Here is a 16,423-nt window from a genome sequence, read left to right as displayed (position 1 = left end):
GTGCTGAGCAATGATCACCCTACTCAAACCCATGTATCCACCCTATACCCGTAACCCAACAACCCCCCCCCTTAACCTTACTTTTTAGGACACTACGGGCAATTTAGCATGGCTAATCCACCTAACCCGCACATCTTTGGACTGTGGGAGGAAACCGGAGCACCCGGAGGAAACCCACGCACACACGGGGAGGACGTGCAGACTCCGCACAGACAGTGACCCAGCCGGGAATCGAACCTGGGACCCTGGAGCTGTGAAGCATTTATGCTAACCACCATGCTACCATGCTGCCCCATTGCTACCATGCTGCCCCATGCTACCATGCTGCCCCATTGCTACCATGCTGCCCCATATCTTGGCCGCCATTTTCATCGCCGCCTGACACGTGTGACCGACCAGTTCAAGAAGGCAGTCCACCACAACCTTCTCAAGGTCAATTAGGGTGGACAACAAATTCCGACCTAGCCAGCCCCGCGAGGCTTACATTCGATGAAAGAAATTTTAAAATAAACAAGAGTTAAATCAGGCAATATTATGGAGGTGTCAGTGATGACTCATCTTGGGGTCAAACATGGCTGCAAGGTTATGAACAGGTTAATTTAATCTCGGACTGTTGCCAAGGAGAGAGGGATGGAGTTGATAGCTAGAGACGGGAGTTTGGAGTGAAAATCGAAAGCAATGGCTTCAGTCATCCCAATATTTAATGCAAGAAATTTCTGTTCATCCAGTGCTGAATGTCAGGCAAACAGACTTGAGTGGAGGAGTCAAGAGAGGTGGCGACGAGGTAAAGCTGGGTACCATTTAAAACATTAAACTGAGGCCCCATTTACCCCTTCGTGGATGTAAATGATCCTGTGGCGCTATTTTGAAGTTTAATGGGAAAAATTCTGCCCGGGGTCCTGGATAATATTCATCCCTCAACCAACAGCAACAAAAATATGGATTATCTTGGTCATGATCGCATTACAGTTTGTGGGATCTTGCTGTGCACAAATTGACTGCTGCATTTCCTCCATTTCAACAGTGGCTCCTCTTCAAAAAGTCCTTCATTGGGTTGTAAAGTGTTGTGAGACACCCTGAGGTTTTGAAAGACTATATCAATGAACATATTTCTTCCTTACAGTACCCACCTTAAATCAACAAAACGTCAGCTCCCAACATTCTGCAACACACCTCAACGCTGCCAAAGCAGCATTTAGTTTTCGCAATCGCAGTCACTGTGGAGACTGAGTGGGTGTCTTGACTACAAATCATCCAGATACCTGATGCGGTTTGTCTGCATTTCCCCACGCACCCAGCACTGCCTGTTCAGAGCACATTCCACTCACAACAATCTGGTTGGACCAGCCTGAAGCAGCTGTTACTGCGGCAATTCCTGAGCACAAAGGAACACCCTCCGAATATCCAGCGCTCAAAGCAGCCCGACCAATGACCCACATCACCAGCTGCAACAGCGAAACAACAGTTAAAGTGGTCAGCATCCCTTCCCCCCACATCCCCTCTCCATCCCACACTGTCCTCGCGGTAAGGGCACAGAGGGAAAATCGTGAGGCTCCAAATTCGACAGTAACAAATTTACACCACAGACACAGGCCAATTAACCTAACATTCTCCTGATAAACCTCCTCCCACCATTATTTATTGAACCCCAATTACAGATTAGTCTAATACTTTCCCCTTCAGGACTATCAAACTTCCTCGCATTATTTACCACATCTACTCTCTGTGGTGGCAAGTTCCACACTCTAACTACTCTCCTGAATGGATTTATTCAAGACTAGTTCATATTTATGGCCATCAGCTTCTGGTATTCCGACTCCTGAGTGGAAGCTTTGAGCTGAGTTTTTTGGCAGATCTTGGAATTGCCAGCGCTAAGAGTGAGTGGTAGCCCTACTCCGGCAGGCAGAGGGACCCTGGAGAAAACTCCTCATGGTGGTGGCCAACTGAGGATCGTGGCCCACCAACAGGATCTTCTCAGCCAATGAGAGAGTCAGCAGTTCACAGCCTCAGTAGCACCGCCACTGGTGGTGGCCATTGTTGGGGCTGCACCTGCTGGAGGAGGATGCCTCAGTGGCGAGGCACCATCTGAGTTTGGTGGGTTTGGTTTGGGGAAGCTGAGGTTAGGCAGACAAGCCCCAGTGATTGGGTCAGGGAAAGGGGAGAGTGCACTAAAACGTTGTTGCCAAGGGGACAGCCATTGCACTGGGGTCCTTTCCATGGGCCATGGAGTGCCATTACTGGAACCAAACAAGACATTGCCACTGGATGATCTTTCTCATACAACATCAGGCCCTCCCAACATGGGCAAAATGACCCTTGATAGGCCACTTAAGTAGTTCAAATGGCAACCCAGTGGGAGGCCGCTTAATAATGTTCCTACAGCTGGCAACTGGGATTACCCTTCTCTCTGGATCTGTAAAGACTTAATTACCTGCAAATGCTCACATTCAAAGTATTGTCTTGCATCTTTGACTTTGTCTATATATATTTTTCTGGAAACTACCTCTTCATTCACCTGAGGAAGGAGCAATGCTCCGAAAGCTAGTGATTTGCAACAAACCTGTTGGACTTTAACCTTGAGTTGTAAGACTTCTTACTGTGCTCCAACGCCAGCATCTCCACATCATGGCAGCAGGAGGATAGCGAGCTGTACTCCCCACATCATCTCCTACCATATTGCCAGCCACACTCTGACCCGTCCAAACCCATCACCTTAGGGCTTCTCAAATTCAGGCCATTGTTTGTACATCAAAACCCAAAGGCCTCTATCAGGTCACCCCACACTCCCTCTTTTCAAGGAAACAAGAGACCCAACCTGTTAAATCGATCCTGGGGTATAACCTCTCAGTTCTGGTATCATTCTCATAAATCTTTTTCTGCACCTTGTCCAGTTTCTCCACATACAATAGGATGTCTTTAGGATCACCTTAAAGGTAGAGAGAGAGAGAGATACGGAGCGACATCCAGGGAAAGGGGTTTCAGAGTTTAAGGCTCAGACATTTCAAAGACACAGTCCCCAAAGGTGATGTAAAGAAAATTGGGGATGGACAAGAGACCAGATTGGGATTTTTTTTAAAAATTAGAGTTCGCAACTTTTTTTTCCAATTAAGGAGCAATTTACCATGGCCAATTGACCTCCTCTGCACATTATTTTGGGCTGTGGGGATAAGACCCACGCAGACACGGGGAGAATGTACAAACTGCATATGGACAGTGACCCGGGGCCAGGATTGAACGTGGGTCCTCAGCGTTGTGAGAAGGCACTGCTAACCACTGCAAAACCAGATTGAGATTTTACCTCAATTTGTTCGGCATTGTTGAATGCATGGGGCATTAGTGTTACCTTCAGTGCCTCTGGGCCAAGGATGGGAATTAATCAGCATGGGGTTCAGATCTCAAAGTTCCATTGCTGGGAAGCGCAGGGTGTGAACATTGAGTTGAGACTCTCACTTTAAGCCAATAGGTCACCAATACTCATTTTCTGAGCTCACACGAGTAAAAAGGTGACTCCACTCGAGATACCAAAGGGCCGTCAGCTTCTGTGAAACCGAATCACAACAAGGAGTAGTGCCTTCAGAAACAGGAATCAAATTACGGTGGAGAGGTTTGGTAGAGCGGGAAATTAAACAAATCCCAAATGTCTGTCCTCGGGTGCCCCATTGTAGTGGAGATTCCTTAATCAGTTGCTGCACCTCTGGCATCCAAATGAAATAGCATCCAAAAAGGAGTCAGAGGAGACCATTCAGCCCTCTAGTCTGTCCTGCCATTCAGCTGCATCCAGACTGATCAGTGATTTCTATTTACTTGCCTTGGTTCCATGACCCTGAATGTCCATGCTAACAGCAAAAGTGATTAATCTCAGTTTTAATGATTGTCAATTGATCCCCAACCTCAACAGCTTTTTTTTTCCCAGGGAGGTGGTTCCAGATTTGTGCTATCAGTTGTATGTCGAGCCAAACTGTAATCTTAACAATCTGCCCCCTTCCCATTGTGCTGGAGGAAATAATTCCTATCGACCCCATTAACATCTTTAATCATCTTAAACATATCAATTAAGATCACCTTTTAATAGTCTGTCTCTAGGGAATAGTCTATGCAATCTCCTAATTTAATCCTTTTTGCCCCCGTACATTCGGGTGGATTTGTGCTGTACCCCCTCCAAGATCGTTACATCCTTCCTGCGGCGTTATGCTGAGAGACTTTCGAAGAAGCAACGATTTCAAACGACAAGACGGCTGTGTGAGCCCGATGCGTCACCTCCAGTTGGCATGAGCCGCTGGCAGCAATGGCATTTCCGTTGTAATCAAATAGTTGGCATGCAGATGGCATGATGGCTGGTTTGACACAAAGACTTTGAAGGTCAGACCGTGCAATGAGATTGGGGGAGGCACATGGTGTCCAGGCGGAACCGTATTTGGGACCAGTTGACCGTAAGGGTGGCACACCACTCATCATCAGGATCGATGCTGTGTATCGGAATGGGCTTGGTGCTGTGCTTTGGAGACATCCTGTGCTTTGTTATGATGCTGACTTGAAAAGGGGCTTGCGGGTCATCGCTGTCAAAGTCGGGGAACAGGTCTGGGACAGGCTCGTTGACTGTGGGCTGAATGGCCTGGACATCCCTGCGAGGCTGGCTGGATCGACGGAAACTAGCAGGCTGAGTTGATCTGCATAAAACAGCATAGTGGCCAAGTTTGCCACACTGCAAACATCGTCGGGACTTGGCGGGACACTGCCGCTTTAAGTAGGCGGAGCCACAGTTGCCGCACACCGTTGCGTCGGGAACAAACTGCCCCCAGTGAGACCTCGACTGGGTGCCAGAAATGTGGATCATAGAATTTTCATAGAATCATAGAATTTACAGTGCAGAAGGAGGCCATTCGGCCCATCAAGTCTGCACTGGCTCTTGGAAAGAGAACCCTACCCAAGCCCACACCTCCACCCTATCCCCATAACTCAGTAACCCCACCCAACACTAAGGGCAATTTTGGACACTAAGGGCAATTTATCATGGCCAATCCACCTAACCTGCTCATCTTTGGACTGTGGGAGGAAACCGGAGCACCCGGAGGAAACCCACGCACACACGGGGAGAACGTATGGACTCCGCACAGACAGTGACCCAAGCCCAATATAAAAGGAAATATGACACCAAGCCACATTAGGTATACAGATGACCAAATGTTAGGTTTTAAGGAGTGTCTTTAAGGGGGTGAGCGAATTGCAGGGTGGGACTCCTCGAACTAGGGTCCAAGGAAACTGAAAAGCATGGGCACCAACGATGACCCAATTAAAATCAAGAATGCACAAGAGGCCAGAATTAGAGGACACCAGATATCTCGGAGCGCTGAGTGACTGGGGGAAATGAAAGAGATGGGGAGGAGTGAGACCACGGAAGGATTTGCAAACATGGATGAGAATTTTATAATCAAGATGTTGCTTGACCGGAAGTGAATGAAGGTCAGCGAGCAAAAGAGTGATAGGTGAAAAGAAGCTGCTTCAATTCAGGTGTACTGAGGTTAGAATGTGATTAAAGCAAGGAGTGCATCGGAGTAGTCAGGTCTAGAGGGAACAAAGGGACAGATGAGGTTTCAGCGTCAGATGAGCTGAGGCAGGGGCCAGCACCTTCCAAACCAGCTACCTCTACCACCAAGAAGGGCAAGGGCAGCAGACAGGAACACCACAACCTACAAGGGCCCCTCCAAGCCGCTCACCATCCTGACTTGGAATTTGTGATCACCCCCATGAGGACTCGCTCATTAATTTTCCTGTGGGGCTCGAGGCCTGTCGCGTTGGGACTCCAGTTACATACATAGTTACATAGAACATACAATGCAGAAGGGGGCCATTCAGCCCATTGAGTCCACACCGACCCACTTAAGCCCTCACTTCCACCCTATCCCCGTAACCCAATAACCCCTCCAAACCTTTTTGGTCACTAAGGACAATTTATCATGGCCAATCCACCTAACCTGTACGTCTCTGGATGTGGGAGGAAACCGAAGCACCCGGAGGAAACCCACGCAGACACGGGGAGGATGTGCAGACTCCACACAGACAGTGACCCAGCGGGGAATTGAACCTGGGACCCTGGCGCTGTGAAACCACACTGCTATCCACTTGTGCTACCGTGCTGCCCACAAAGAATTTACAGTGCAGAAGGAGACCATTTGGCCCATCGAGTCTGCACCAGCCCTTACAAAGAGCAACCCACTCAAGCCCACATATCTACCCTATCCCCGCAACCCAGCAACCCCCACTTAGCCTTTTTGGACACTAAGGGCAATTTAGCATGGCCAATCCACCTAACCCGCACATCTTTGGACCATGGGTGGAAACCGGAGCACCTGGAGGAAATCCACGCACATACGTGGTGGATTTGCAGACTCCGCACAGACAGTGACCCAGCCCGGAATTGAACCTGAGACCTGGGACCCTGGAGCTGTGAAACAATTGTGCTAACCACCATGCTACCGTGCTGCGTGCAAAACATGTTAATAATAATAATATTGTCACAAATATGAAGTTACTGTTGAAAGCCCCTCGTCTCCACATTCCGGCGCCTGTTCGGGTAAGCTGGTACGGGAATTGAACCCGCGCTGCTGGCCTTGTTCTGCATCACAAACCAGCTGTCTAGCCCACTGAGCTAAACCAGCCCCATAAACTATTCAGCCACCGAAATCTTTCCTCCCTCTTTCAGCCATTCACACTTTACTCAAATCTTATAAATCCCTTTGAATTCTCTCATTGCGTCGTCATTTCACCATCTCCGCTCAAGCCTTTGCTGTTAATTCCTTATTTAGTGTGAATGCATTGTGCTCCTACCTCTCTCGCTACACCCCGCCTCACACTTTCATAGAACATAGAACATACAGTGCAGAAGGAGACCATTCGGCCCATTGAGTCTGCACCGACCCACTTAAGCCCTCACTTCCACCCTATCTCCATAACTTAATAACCACTCCTAACCTTTTTGGACACATTGGGCAATTTTATCATGGCCAATCCACCTAACCTGCACATATTTGGACTATGGGAGGAAACCGGAGCACCCGGAGGGAACCCACACAGACACGGGGAGAACGTGCAGACTCCGCACAGATAATGACCCAGCCGGGAATCGAACCTGCGACCCTGGAGCTGTGAAGCCACAATGCTAGCCATGTGTGCTACCGTGCTGCCCAAATTTAGAGTACCCTGCCCAAATTTAGAGTACCCTTTCATATAGCCTTTTATATAATGTCCCAGACCCAGGCTGGGAGTTCTTGTTAATCCCGGGCTGGGACATTAGTGATGTATGCCCTGGGTGTGGCTTTACTTTCAAGTGAAAATAAATTTGGTTTCACCTTTATCTTGGCGTATCCTGATTTATTACAGGACCATATCACCGTTTCTTCACTGTCACTGGGTCAAAATCTTAGAACACCCTCCCTAACAGCACTGTGGGTGTACCTACACCACATGGACTGCAGCAGTTCAAGATGGAAGCTCACCACCACCTTCTCAAGGGCAATTAGGAATGGACAATATGGCCGGGATTCTCCGACTCCATGCCCGGGGTGGGGGGGCTTGAGAATCGGGCCACGCCGCCGCACCGATTCTTCGCCACCTGCGGGATCACCGCACCGCTGGTCAGGGGCCATTGACAGCAGCCCCCCGGCAATTCTCTGGGTCTCGACGGGACAAGTGGCCGTCGAGTTCGACCGTGTCCCGCCCAGCGGGACCTCAGAGTTCTGTCTGCGGGAGCTATCCTGGTGGGGGGAGGGGGAGGGCAGGGGAATCCGATCCCGGGGGGGACCTCCACGGTGGCCTGGCCCGCGATCGGGGCCTACCAATCGGTGGGCGGGCTAGTTCCATGAGGGCCCATGTTCCTCCGCGCCGGGCCCCTGTGAGGGCTCCGCCATATTGCCCGGGGACCGGTGTGGAGACGGGAACCCACGTGCATGCGTAAACTCGCGCCGACCGTGGCGTGCATGCGCGGACTTGCGCTGGCCATGACACGCAGGTTTTCGGCCGCTGGAGCTGCGGACACCACTCCGGCGCCGTACCAGTCCCCTAGGAACATAGAACATAGAACAGTACAGCACAGAACAGGCCCTTCGGCCCTCGATGTTGTGCCGAGCCATGATCACCCTACTCAAACCCACGTATCCACCCTATACCCATAACCCAACAACCCCCCACCCCTTAACCTTACTTTTTAGGACACTACGGGCAATTTAGCATGGCCAATCCACCTAACCCGCACATCTTTGGACTGTGGGAGGAAACCGGAGCACCCGGAGGAAACCCACACACACACGGGGAAGACGTGCAGACTCTGCACAGACAGTGACCCAGCCGGGAATCGAACCTGGGACCCTGGAGCTGTGAAGCATTTATGCTAACCACCATGCTACCGTGCTGCCCCAGGAAGTGGTGGATACCTGCCACTTGAGGCCTGTTGACGCCGGAGTGGCTCGTGCTGCTTTTCACACCGGCGTCAGAACTTGGCCGCGGGATTGGAGAATCCCAGGCTATATCGTTCAAAGAAACTGCCCATCTTTGGATTGTGGGGGTGAGACCCACGCAGATCCGGGGAGATTGTGCAAACTCCACATGGTCAGTGACCCGGGTCCGAGATCGAACCCGGGTCCTCGGCGCCATGAGACAGCAGTGCTAACCACTGTGACACCGTGTCACCCTTGGGCAATAAATCTTGCCCTAGCCAACGATGCCCACATTCAATGGAAGAATGAAAAAAAAGGTGGAGGTGAGGGTGGGGTTGAGCAAATCAGTATCTGTAGAAATGTTGTGGGGAATATGGAAAGCCGAAGGTTAGAAAGTTGGTATTTTTAAAATGTAAGGGAATTTGTGGAAGATGTTTTTTCTGGGGGCAGATGCAGAAAGGGGTACGATAGCAAACACACATAAAGGATTTTCAATGCGGTACCTATCTTAATATATTTTAACAGCAGCTCACTAACAGACAGGATGAGAAAGTTGTAGAGTTCTTCGGAGCATTGTTGATCACAGCCCTGACATCATGCCCATTTCCACATTCCGCCGGAACAAACGATCCACTGTAACACTTGAGCTAAATCAAATTTGATACCTTAAATCAGTAAAAAGCTTTTTTCCCCCCAAGAGCAAAGTGGAAGGAATGACATTTTAAAAAAATGTTTCACTTCTTTGGGATCTCGGTGTGAGATCTCAAAGGGCTAGAGGAAAGTTTGTTTTTGTTGATGTAAAATTTGGGTTTAAAAGCCAACGATTGAGGTTGGATCGGAAGGAGCTCCATGGATTAGAGGGCCTGAGAGAGAATGTGCTGTAGCCAGTGATTGAAGAGAACCATCGAGTCACACAGCACAGAAAAGTCCCATCGTCCCATCGCATCTGCACCAGATAAAAATAACTAACTATTCTAATCCCATTTTCTCGCACTTGGCCCATAGCCGTGTATGCCTTGACAACACGATGAGACTACAGTGAGGAGAGCATTTATGAGTGGGGATATGCTAGGAACGGAGACAGGAATTTCCGAGCTGCAATGTGCAATGCAACTGAGAGAGACAGGAAAGGTCAGTTAATGGGCGACTGCTTCAAGGACACACAAAGACAGGGACCATGATGTCAGGATCCAATGGGGGTACTGGGTGGCATGGCTGCTCAGTGGTTAGCACTGCTGCCTCACAGCATCATGGATCTGGGTTCAATTCTGGCCTTGTGCGACTCCCTGTGGAGTCTGCACGTTCTCCCCGTGTCTCCGTGGGTTTCCTCCGGGTGCTCTTCTTCTCCCACAGTCCAAAGAAGTGCAGGTTAGGTGGATTGGCAATAATAAAATTGCTCCTTAGTCAGGGCCGGCCCAAGGCACCGGCAACTCGGGCAGTCGCCCGGGGCGCCATGTGCTAGGGAGCGCCAGAGACTCGGGTCCCGCGCATGCGCAGTTGGGCCGGTGCCAACCAGCGCATGCGCGGTGGCCGCCCTCCCCCAGGGTGGCCCCCTCCGCTCCCCCCCCTCCATCCGCCCCCCCCTCGGGCCCGCCCCCCCCGCCTCGGCCCCCCCCCCCCCGCCTCGGGCCCGCCCCCCCCGCCTCGGCCCTCCCCCCGCCCCACCCCCCTCTCGCCCCCCCCCTCGGCCCCCCCCCGGGCCCCCCCCGACCCCTACCCCCCCGGCCCCGCCCCCCCGGCCCCGCCCCCCTACCCCCCCCCACCCCCCCCCCCGAAGGGCGCCGAAGTTCAGCTTGCCCGGGGCGCCAGCAACCCTAGGGCTGGCGCTGTCCTTAGTGTCCAAAAGGTTAGGTGGGAAAGTGTGGGGACGTGGGCCTAGGTAGGAAGCTCTTTCAGGGCAGCCTCAATGGGCCGAATGGCCTCCTTCTGCATAGTAATTATTCTATGACCCCGGCACTGTGTGAGGAACAGTTGGCGGGTGGACAGCAATAGAAAGCCCTCCAGCTGCTCAGGCAGAGTTGCAGTCTGCCGCTGCAGGTAACAAGGAGGGAGGAGGGCACGTCCACATTGAGATGCTTTCTCGGTAACTTTAAAACCTTTTCCATGAATACATGCTCATGTTGTTGCAAGCTGAAGTCAGGCAGGCAGGGAGGATCACAAAGCGTGTATGGAGATCTGGCCCCTCAGATCTCCTATACTTGTGTTCTCATTAAGAAGTCTTACAACACCAGGTTAAAGTCCAACAGGTTTGTTTGGAATACTAGCTTTCAGAGCACAGCTCCTTCATCAGGATTCACTCACCTGACGTTAACCTGGTCTCATCCCAGTCCAACGCTGGCATCTCCACATCATTCAATAGTGTGTTGGTGTTAGAGAATGAATCAGATTGTTGGTGTTTGTGGATTGGTCAGTGGGTTAGTGTGTATGGATTGGTCAGTGTGTTAGTGTGTGTGGATTGGTCAGTGTGTTAGTGTGTGTGGATTGGTCAGTGTGTTAGTGTGTGTGGATTGGTCAGTGTGTTAGTGTTTGTGGATTGGTCAGTGGGTTAGTGTGTATGGATTGGTCAGTGGGTTAGTGTGTGTGGATTGGTCAGTGGGTTAGTGTGTGTGGATTGGTCAGTGTCTCAGTGTTTGTGGATTGGTCAGTGTGTCAGTGTGTGTGGATTGGTCAGTGTGTCAGTGTGTGTGGATTGGTCAGTGTGTTAGTGTGTGTGGATTGGTCAGTGTGTTAGTGTGTGTGGATTGGTCAGTGTGTTAGTGTTTGTGGATTGGCCAGGGTGTTAGTGTGTGTGGATTGGTCAGTGTATTAGTGTGTGTGGATTGGTCAGTGTGACAGTGTTTGTGGATTGGTCAGTGTCTCAGTGTTTGTGGATTGGTCAGTGTGTCAGTGTGTGTGGATTGGTCAGTGTGTCAGTGTGTGTGGATTGGTCAGTGTGTTAGTGTTTGTGGATTGGTCAGTGGGTTAGTGTTTGTGGATTGGTCAGTGGGTTAGTGTGTATGGATTGGTCAGTGGGTTAGTGTGTGTGGATTGGTCAGTGGGTTAGTGTGTGTGGATTGGTCAGTGGGTTAGTGTGTGGATTGGTCAGTGGGTTAGTATGTGCGGATTGGTCAGTGGGTTAGTGTGTGTGGATTGGTCAGTGTGTCAGTGTGTGTGGATTGGTCAGTGTGTTAGTGTGTGTGGATTGGTCAGTGGGTTAGTGTGTGTGGATTGGTCAGTGGGTTAGTGTGTGTGGATTGGTCAGTGTGTTAGTGTTTGTGGATTGGTCAGTGTGTCAGTGTGTGTGGTTTGGTCAGTGTGTTAGTGTTTGTGGATTGGTCAGTGGGTTAGTGTGTGTGGATTGGTCAGTGTGTTAGTGTGTGTGGATTGGTCAGTGGGTTAGTGTGTGTGGATTGGTCAGTGTGTTAGTGTTTGTGGATTGGTCAGTGGGTTAGTGTGTGTGGATTGGTCAGTGTGTTAGTGTGTGTGGATTGGTCAGTGGGTTAGTGTGTGTGGATTGGTCAGTGTGTTAGTGTGTGTGGATTGGTCAGTGGGTTAGTGTTTGTGGATTGGTCAGTGTGTTAGTGTGTGTGGATTGGTCAGTGTGTCAGTGTGTGTGGATTGGTCAGTGTGTTAGTGTGTGTGGATTGGTCAGTGTGTTAGTGTGTTTGGACTGGTCAGTGGGTTAGTGTGTGTGGATTGGTCAGTGTGTCAGTGTGTGTGGATTGGTCAGTGTGTCAGTGTGTGTGGATTGGTCAGTGTGTCAGTGTGTGTGGATTGGTCAGTGTGTCAGTGTGTGTGGATTGGTCAGTGTGTTAGTGTGTGTGGATTGGTCAGTGGGTTAGTGTGTGTGGATTGGTCAGTGGGTTAGTGTTTGTGGATTGGTCAGTGGGTTAGTGTGTGTGGATTGGTCAGTGTGTCAGTGTTTGTGGATTGGTCAGTGGGTTAGTGTGTGTGGATTGGTCAGTGGGTTAGTGTGTGTGGATTGGTCAGTGTGTCAGTGTGTGTGGATTGGTCAGTGGGTTAGTGTGTGTGGATTGGTCAGTGGGTTAGAGTTTGTGGATTGGTCAGTGTGTTAGTGTTTGTGGATTGGTCAGTGTGTCAGTGTGTGTGGATTGGTCAGTGTGTTAGTGTGTGTGGATTGGTCAGTGTGTCAGTGTGTGTGGATTGGTCAGTGGGTTAGTGTGTGTGGATTGGTCAGTGTGTTAGTGTTTGTGGACTGGTCAGTGTTAGTGTGTGTGGATTGGTCAGTGTGTGTGGATTGGTCAGTGTGTCAGTGTGTGTGGATTGGTCAGTGGGTTAGTGTGTGTGGATTGGTCAGTGTGTCAGTGTTTGTGGACTGGTCAGTGTGTCAGTGTGTGTGGATTGGTCAGTGTGTTAGTGTTTGTGGATTGGTCAGTGGGTTAGTGTGTGTGGATTGGTCAGTGGGTTAGTGTGTGTGGATTGGTCAGTGGGTTAGTGTGTGGATTGGTCAGTGGGTTAGTATGTGCGGATTGGTCAGTGTGTTAGTGTTTGTGGATTGGTCAGTGTGTCAGTGTGTGTGGATTGGTCAGTGGGTTAGTGTGTGTGGATTGGTCAGTGGGTTAGAGTTTGTGGATTGGTCAGTGTGTTAGTGTTTGTGGATTGGTCAGTGTGTCAGTGTGTGTGGATTGGTCAGTGTGTTAGTGTGTGTGGATTGGTCAGTGTGTCAGTGTGTGTGGATTGGTCAGTGGGTTAGTGTGTGTGGATTGGTCAGTGTGTTAGTGTTTGTGGACTGGTCAGTGTTAGTGTGTGTGGATTGGTCAGTGTGTGTGGATTGGTCAGTGTGTCAGTGTGTGTGGATTGGTCAGTGGGTTAGTGTGTGTGGATTGGTCAGTGTGTCAGTGTTTGTGGACTGGTCAGTGTGTCAGTGTGTGTGGATTGGTCAGTGTGTTAGTGTTTGTGGATTGGTCAGTGGGTTAGTGTGTGTGGATTGGTCAGTGTGTCAGTGTGTGTGGATTGGTCAGTGGGTTAGTGTGTGTGGATTGGTCAGTGTGTTAGTGTTTGTGGATTGGTCAGTGTGTCAGTTTGTGTGGATTGGTCAGTGGGTTAGTGTGTGTGGATTGGTCAGTGTGTTAGTGTTTGTGGATTGGTCAGTGTGTCAGTGTGTGTAGATTGGTCAGTGGGTTAGTGTGTGTGGATTGGTCAGTGTGTCAGTGTGTGTGGATTGGTCAGTGGGTTAGTGTGTGTGGATTGGTCAGTGTGTTAGTGTGTGTGGATTGGTCAGTGGGTTAGTGTGTGTAGATTGGTCAGTGGGTTAGTGTGTGTGGATTGGTCAGTGTGTTAGTGTTTGTGGATTGGTCAGTGGGTTAGTGTGTGTGGATTGGTCAGTGTGTTAGTGTTTGTGGATTGGTCAGTGGGTTAGTGTGTGTGGATTGGTCAGTGTTAGTGTGTGTGGATTGGTCAGTGTGTTAGTGTTTGTGGATTGGTCAGTGGGTTAGTGTGTGTGGATTGGTCAGTGTGTTAGTGTTTGTGGATTGGTCAGTGGGTTAGTGTGTGTGGATTGGTCAGTGGGTTAGTGTGTGTGGATTGGTCAGTGTGTTAGTGTGTGTGGATTGGTCAGTGGGTTAGTGTGTGTGGATTGGTCAGTGTGTCAGTGTGTGTGGATTGGTCAGTGTGTCAGTGTGTGTGGATTGGTCAGTGGGTTAGTGTGTGTGGATTGGTCAGTGTGTCAGTGTGTGTGGATTGGTCAGTGGGTTAGTGTGTATGGATTGGTCAGTGTGTTAGTGTGTGTGGATTGGTCAGTGGGTTAGTGTGTGTGGATTGGTCAGTGGGTTAGTGTGTGTGGATTGGTCAGTGGGTTAGTGTTTGTGGATTGGTCAGTGGGTTAGTGTTTGTGGATTGGTCAGTGTGTTAGTGTGTGCGGATTGGTCAGTGGGTTAGTGTGTGTGGATTGGTCAGTGTGTTAGTGTTTGTGGATTGGCCAGGGTGTTAGTGTGTGTGGATTGGTCAGTGTGTTAGTGTGTGCGGATTGGTCAGTGGGTTAGTGTGTGTGGATTGGTCAGTGTGTTAGTGTTTGTGGATTGGTCAGTGTGTTAGTGTTTGTGGATTGGCCAGGGTGTTTGTGGATTGGTCAAGGGCAGTCACTCTCACTTTACCTCTGTTGCAGAATGATCAATAGATTTCAGAAGGTAATTGGACAATTACGTGAAGGGCTAGATTTTACAGTGTGATGGTTATAGCTGAGATAATTCTGTCTAAGTGCTGGCTCAGATACGATGGGCCTATGGTTGTTTGTGTCTGTGTTTGTATGCAACAGAATAGGTTTTCACATCTAAGTCTTGTTTTTTCAGTGAGCTGCCGTTGCTCATCTCTCGGATGCAGAAGAATGGTGACCAAGTGGAGAAAGACATTCTGGACACTGAGGGAAAACTGCGGGCTGTGAGTAGGATTTCTTCAGCTGAGAATCTCACACAATAATATGTGTGTGTGATAAATGTAGGAATTTCAGATATATGTATTTGTTGCAGTCAGGAGAAAATACCTGGGCTAGTGTATGTATTTTTTTTTGGAAATGTTTTTTAATGAGTTTTCATATTTTATATCCAACAAATTACAAATTATTAGAAAAAAACACGCAAAAATTAACATGTATCTTTACAGGCAAGCATCTTCATAATAACAACTGTGGCCACCCCCTTTAACCGGCATACATATTTTACAATCCCCAATATGGCCGAGGCACATGTTTATAGGCATTTATTTACAATTTGGTTTTGGGCCTTAGCTTGCCATCAGACTGTCGCTTGCGGCTTTGTCCTTCCTTTTTTTTTGAATAATTTTTATTCAAGTTTTCAACAACAAATTTTATCGCAACAGAGAAAAACAGTAACCCCTCCCCTCCAATACAAAAACAATAAATTAACACAAAAAAGAAATAAGCATAAAACCATGAGAACAAACCCCCATAACAAACCTGTAGCCCCCCCCTCCCCCCCCCCCCCCCCCCCCCCCCAGCCGCCGGCTACCTTCCCCCGATTCCCGTCCATTTTACCCTGATTCTTGGCCACCCGGCTATTCTTCCTCTTGTTCGTTGGCCACAAACAGGTTCCGGAACAATTGCATGAATGGCTCCCACGTTCTGTGGAAGCCGTCGTCTGACCCTCGGATGGCGAATTTGATTTTCTCCATTTGGAGAGATTCCGAGAGGTCGGACAGTCAGTCTGCAGCTCTGGGCGGTGCTGCTGACCGCCAGCCAAACAGGATTCTACGGCGGACGATCAGGGAGGCAAAGGCAAGGTTGTCCGCCCTCCTGCCCAGGAATAGGTCTGGCTGGTCTGAAACCCCGAAGTCCGCCACCATCGGGCATGGCTCCACCCTCACCCTCACTTTGGACATAGCCTCGAAGAAGGCTGTCCAGTACTCCACAAGTCTGGGGCAAGACCAGAACATGTGGGCGTGGTTGGCCGGGCCTCTTTGGCACCGTTCACATCTGTCCTCCACCTCCGGGAAGAACCTACTCATACGGTTTCTTGTTAAGTGGGCTCTATGTACCACTTTTAGTTGCGTCAGGCTGAGCCTTGCGCACGTGGAGGTGGAGTTGACCCTATGCAGTGCTTCGCTCCAGAGTCCCCACCCTATCTCAATCCCCAGGTCATCCTCCCATTTCTTTCTTGTTGCGTCCAGTACGGTGTCGGCCCTTTCTACCAGTCGGTCATACATGTCGTTACAGTTCCCTTTATCTAGGATACTTGCGTCCAGTAGGTCTTCCAATAGTGTCTGTCGTGGCGGTTGTGGGTACGTCCTTGACTCCTTGCGAAAGAAGTTTTTGAGCTGCAGATACCGTAGCTCGTTCCCCCTGGCTAGCCAAAATTTCTCTGTCAGTTCGTCCAGTGTTGCGATCCTGCCGTCCGTGTATAGGTCCCTGACTGTCAGTGTCCCTCCGTCCTGCCTCCACCTTTTGAAGGTGGCGTCAGTCAGTGATGGTGTGAACCTATGGTTGTTGCAGATGGGAGCCTTGTCCGACATTTTGGTCACGCTAAATTGCTGCCGCAGTTGGT

General features: G+C 49.9%; 1 protein-coding gene across 1 annotated transcript in view; it reads left to right on the top strand.

Annotated features, from left to right (window-relative positions):
- Positions 1-16,423, top strand: part of evpla (envoplakin a) — a 134,639-nt gene that overhangs the window by 27,566 nt on the left and 90,650 nt on the right. Inside the window, exon 2 of the mRNA XM_038776662.1 lies at positions 14,717-14,804. Coding sequence (XP_038632590.1) covers positions 14,717-14,804 — 88 coding nt within the window. The remainder of the gene's footprint in view (positions 1-14,716; positions 14,805-16,423) is intronic.

This window comes from Scyliorhinus canicula, chromosome 18, assembly GCF_902713615.1.
Source record: "Scyliorhinus canicula chromosome 18, sScyCan1.1, whole genome shotgun sequence".
NCBI classification, from domain to species: domain Eukaryota; kingdom Metazoa; phylum Chordata; class Chondrichthyes; order Carcharhiniformes; family Scyliorhinidae; genus Scyliorhinus; species Scyliorhinus canicula.
Note: the sequence above shows the minus strand (reverse complement) of the source record. Positions and strands in the feature narration are given on the sequence as shown.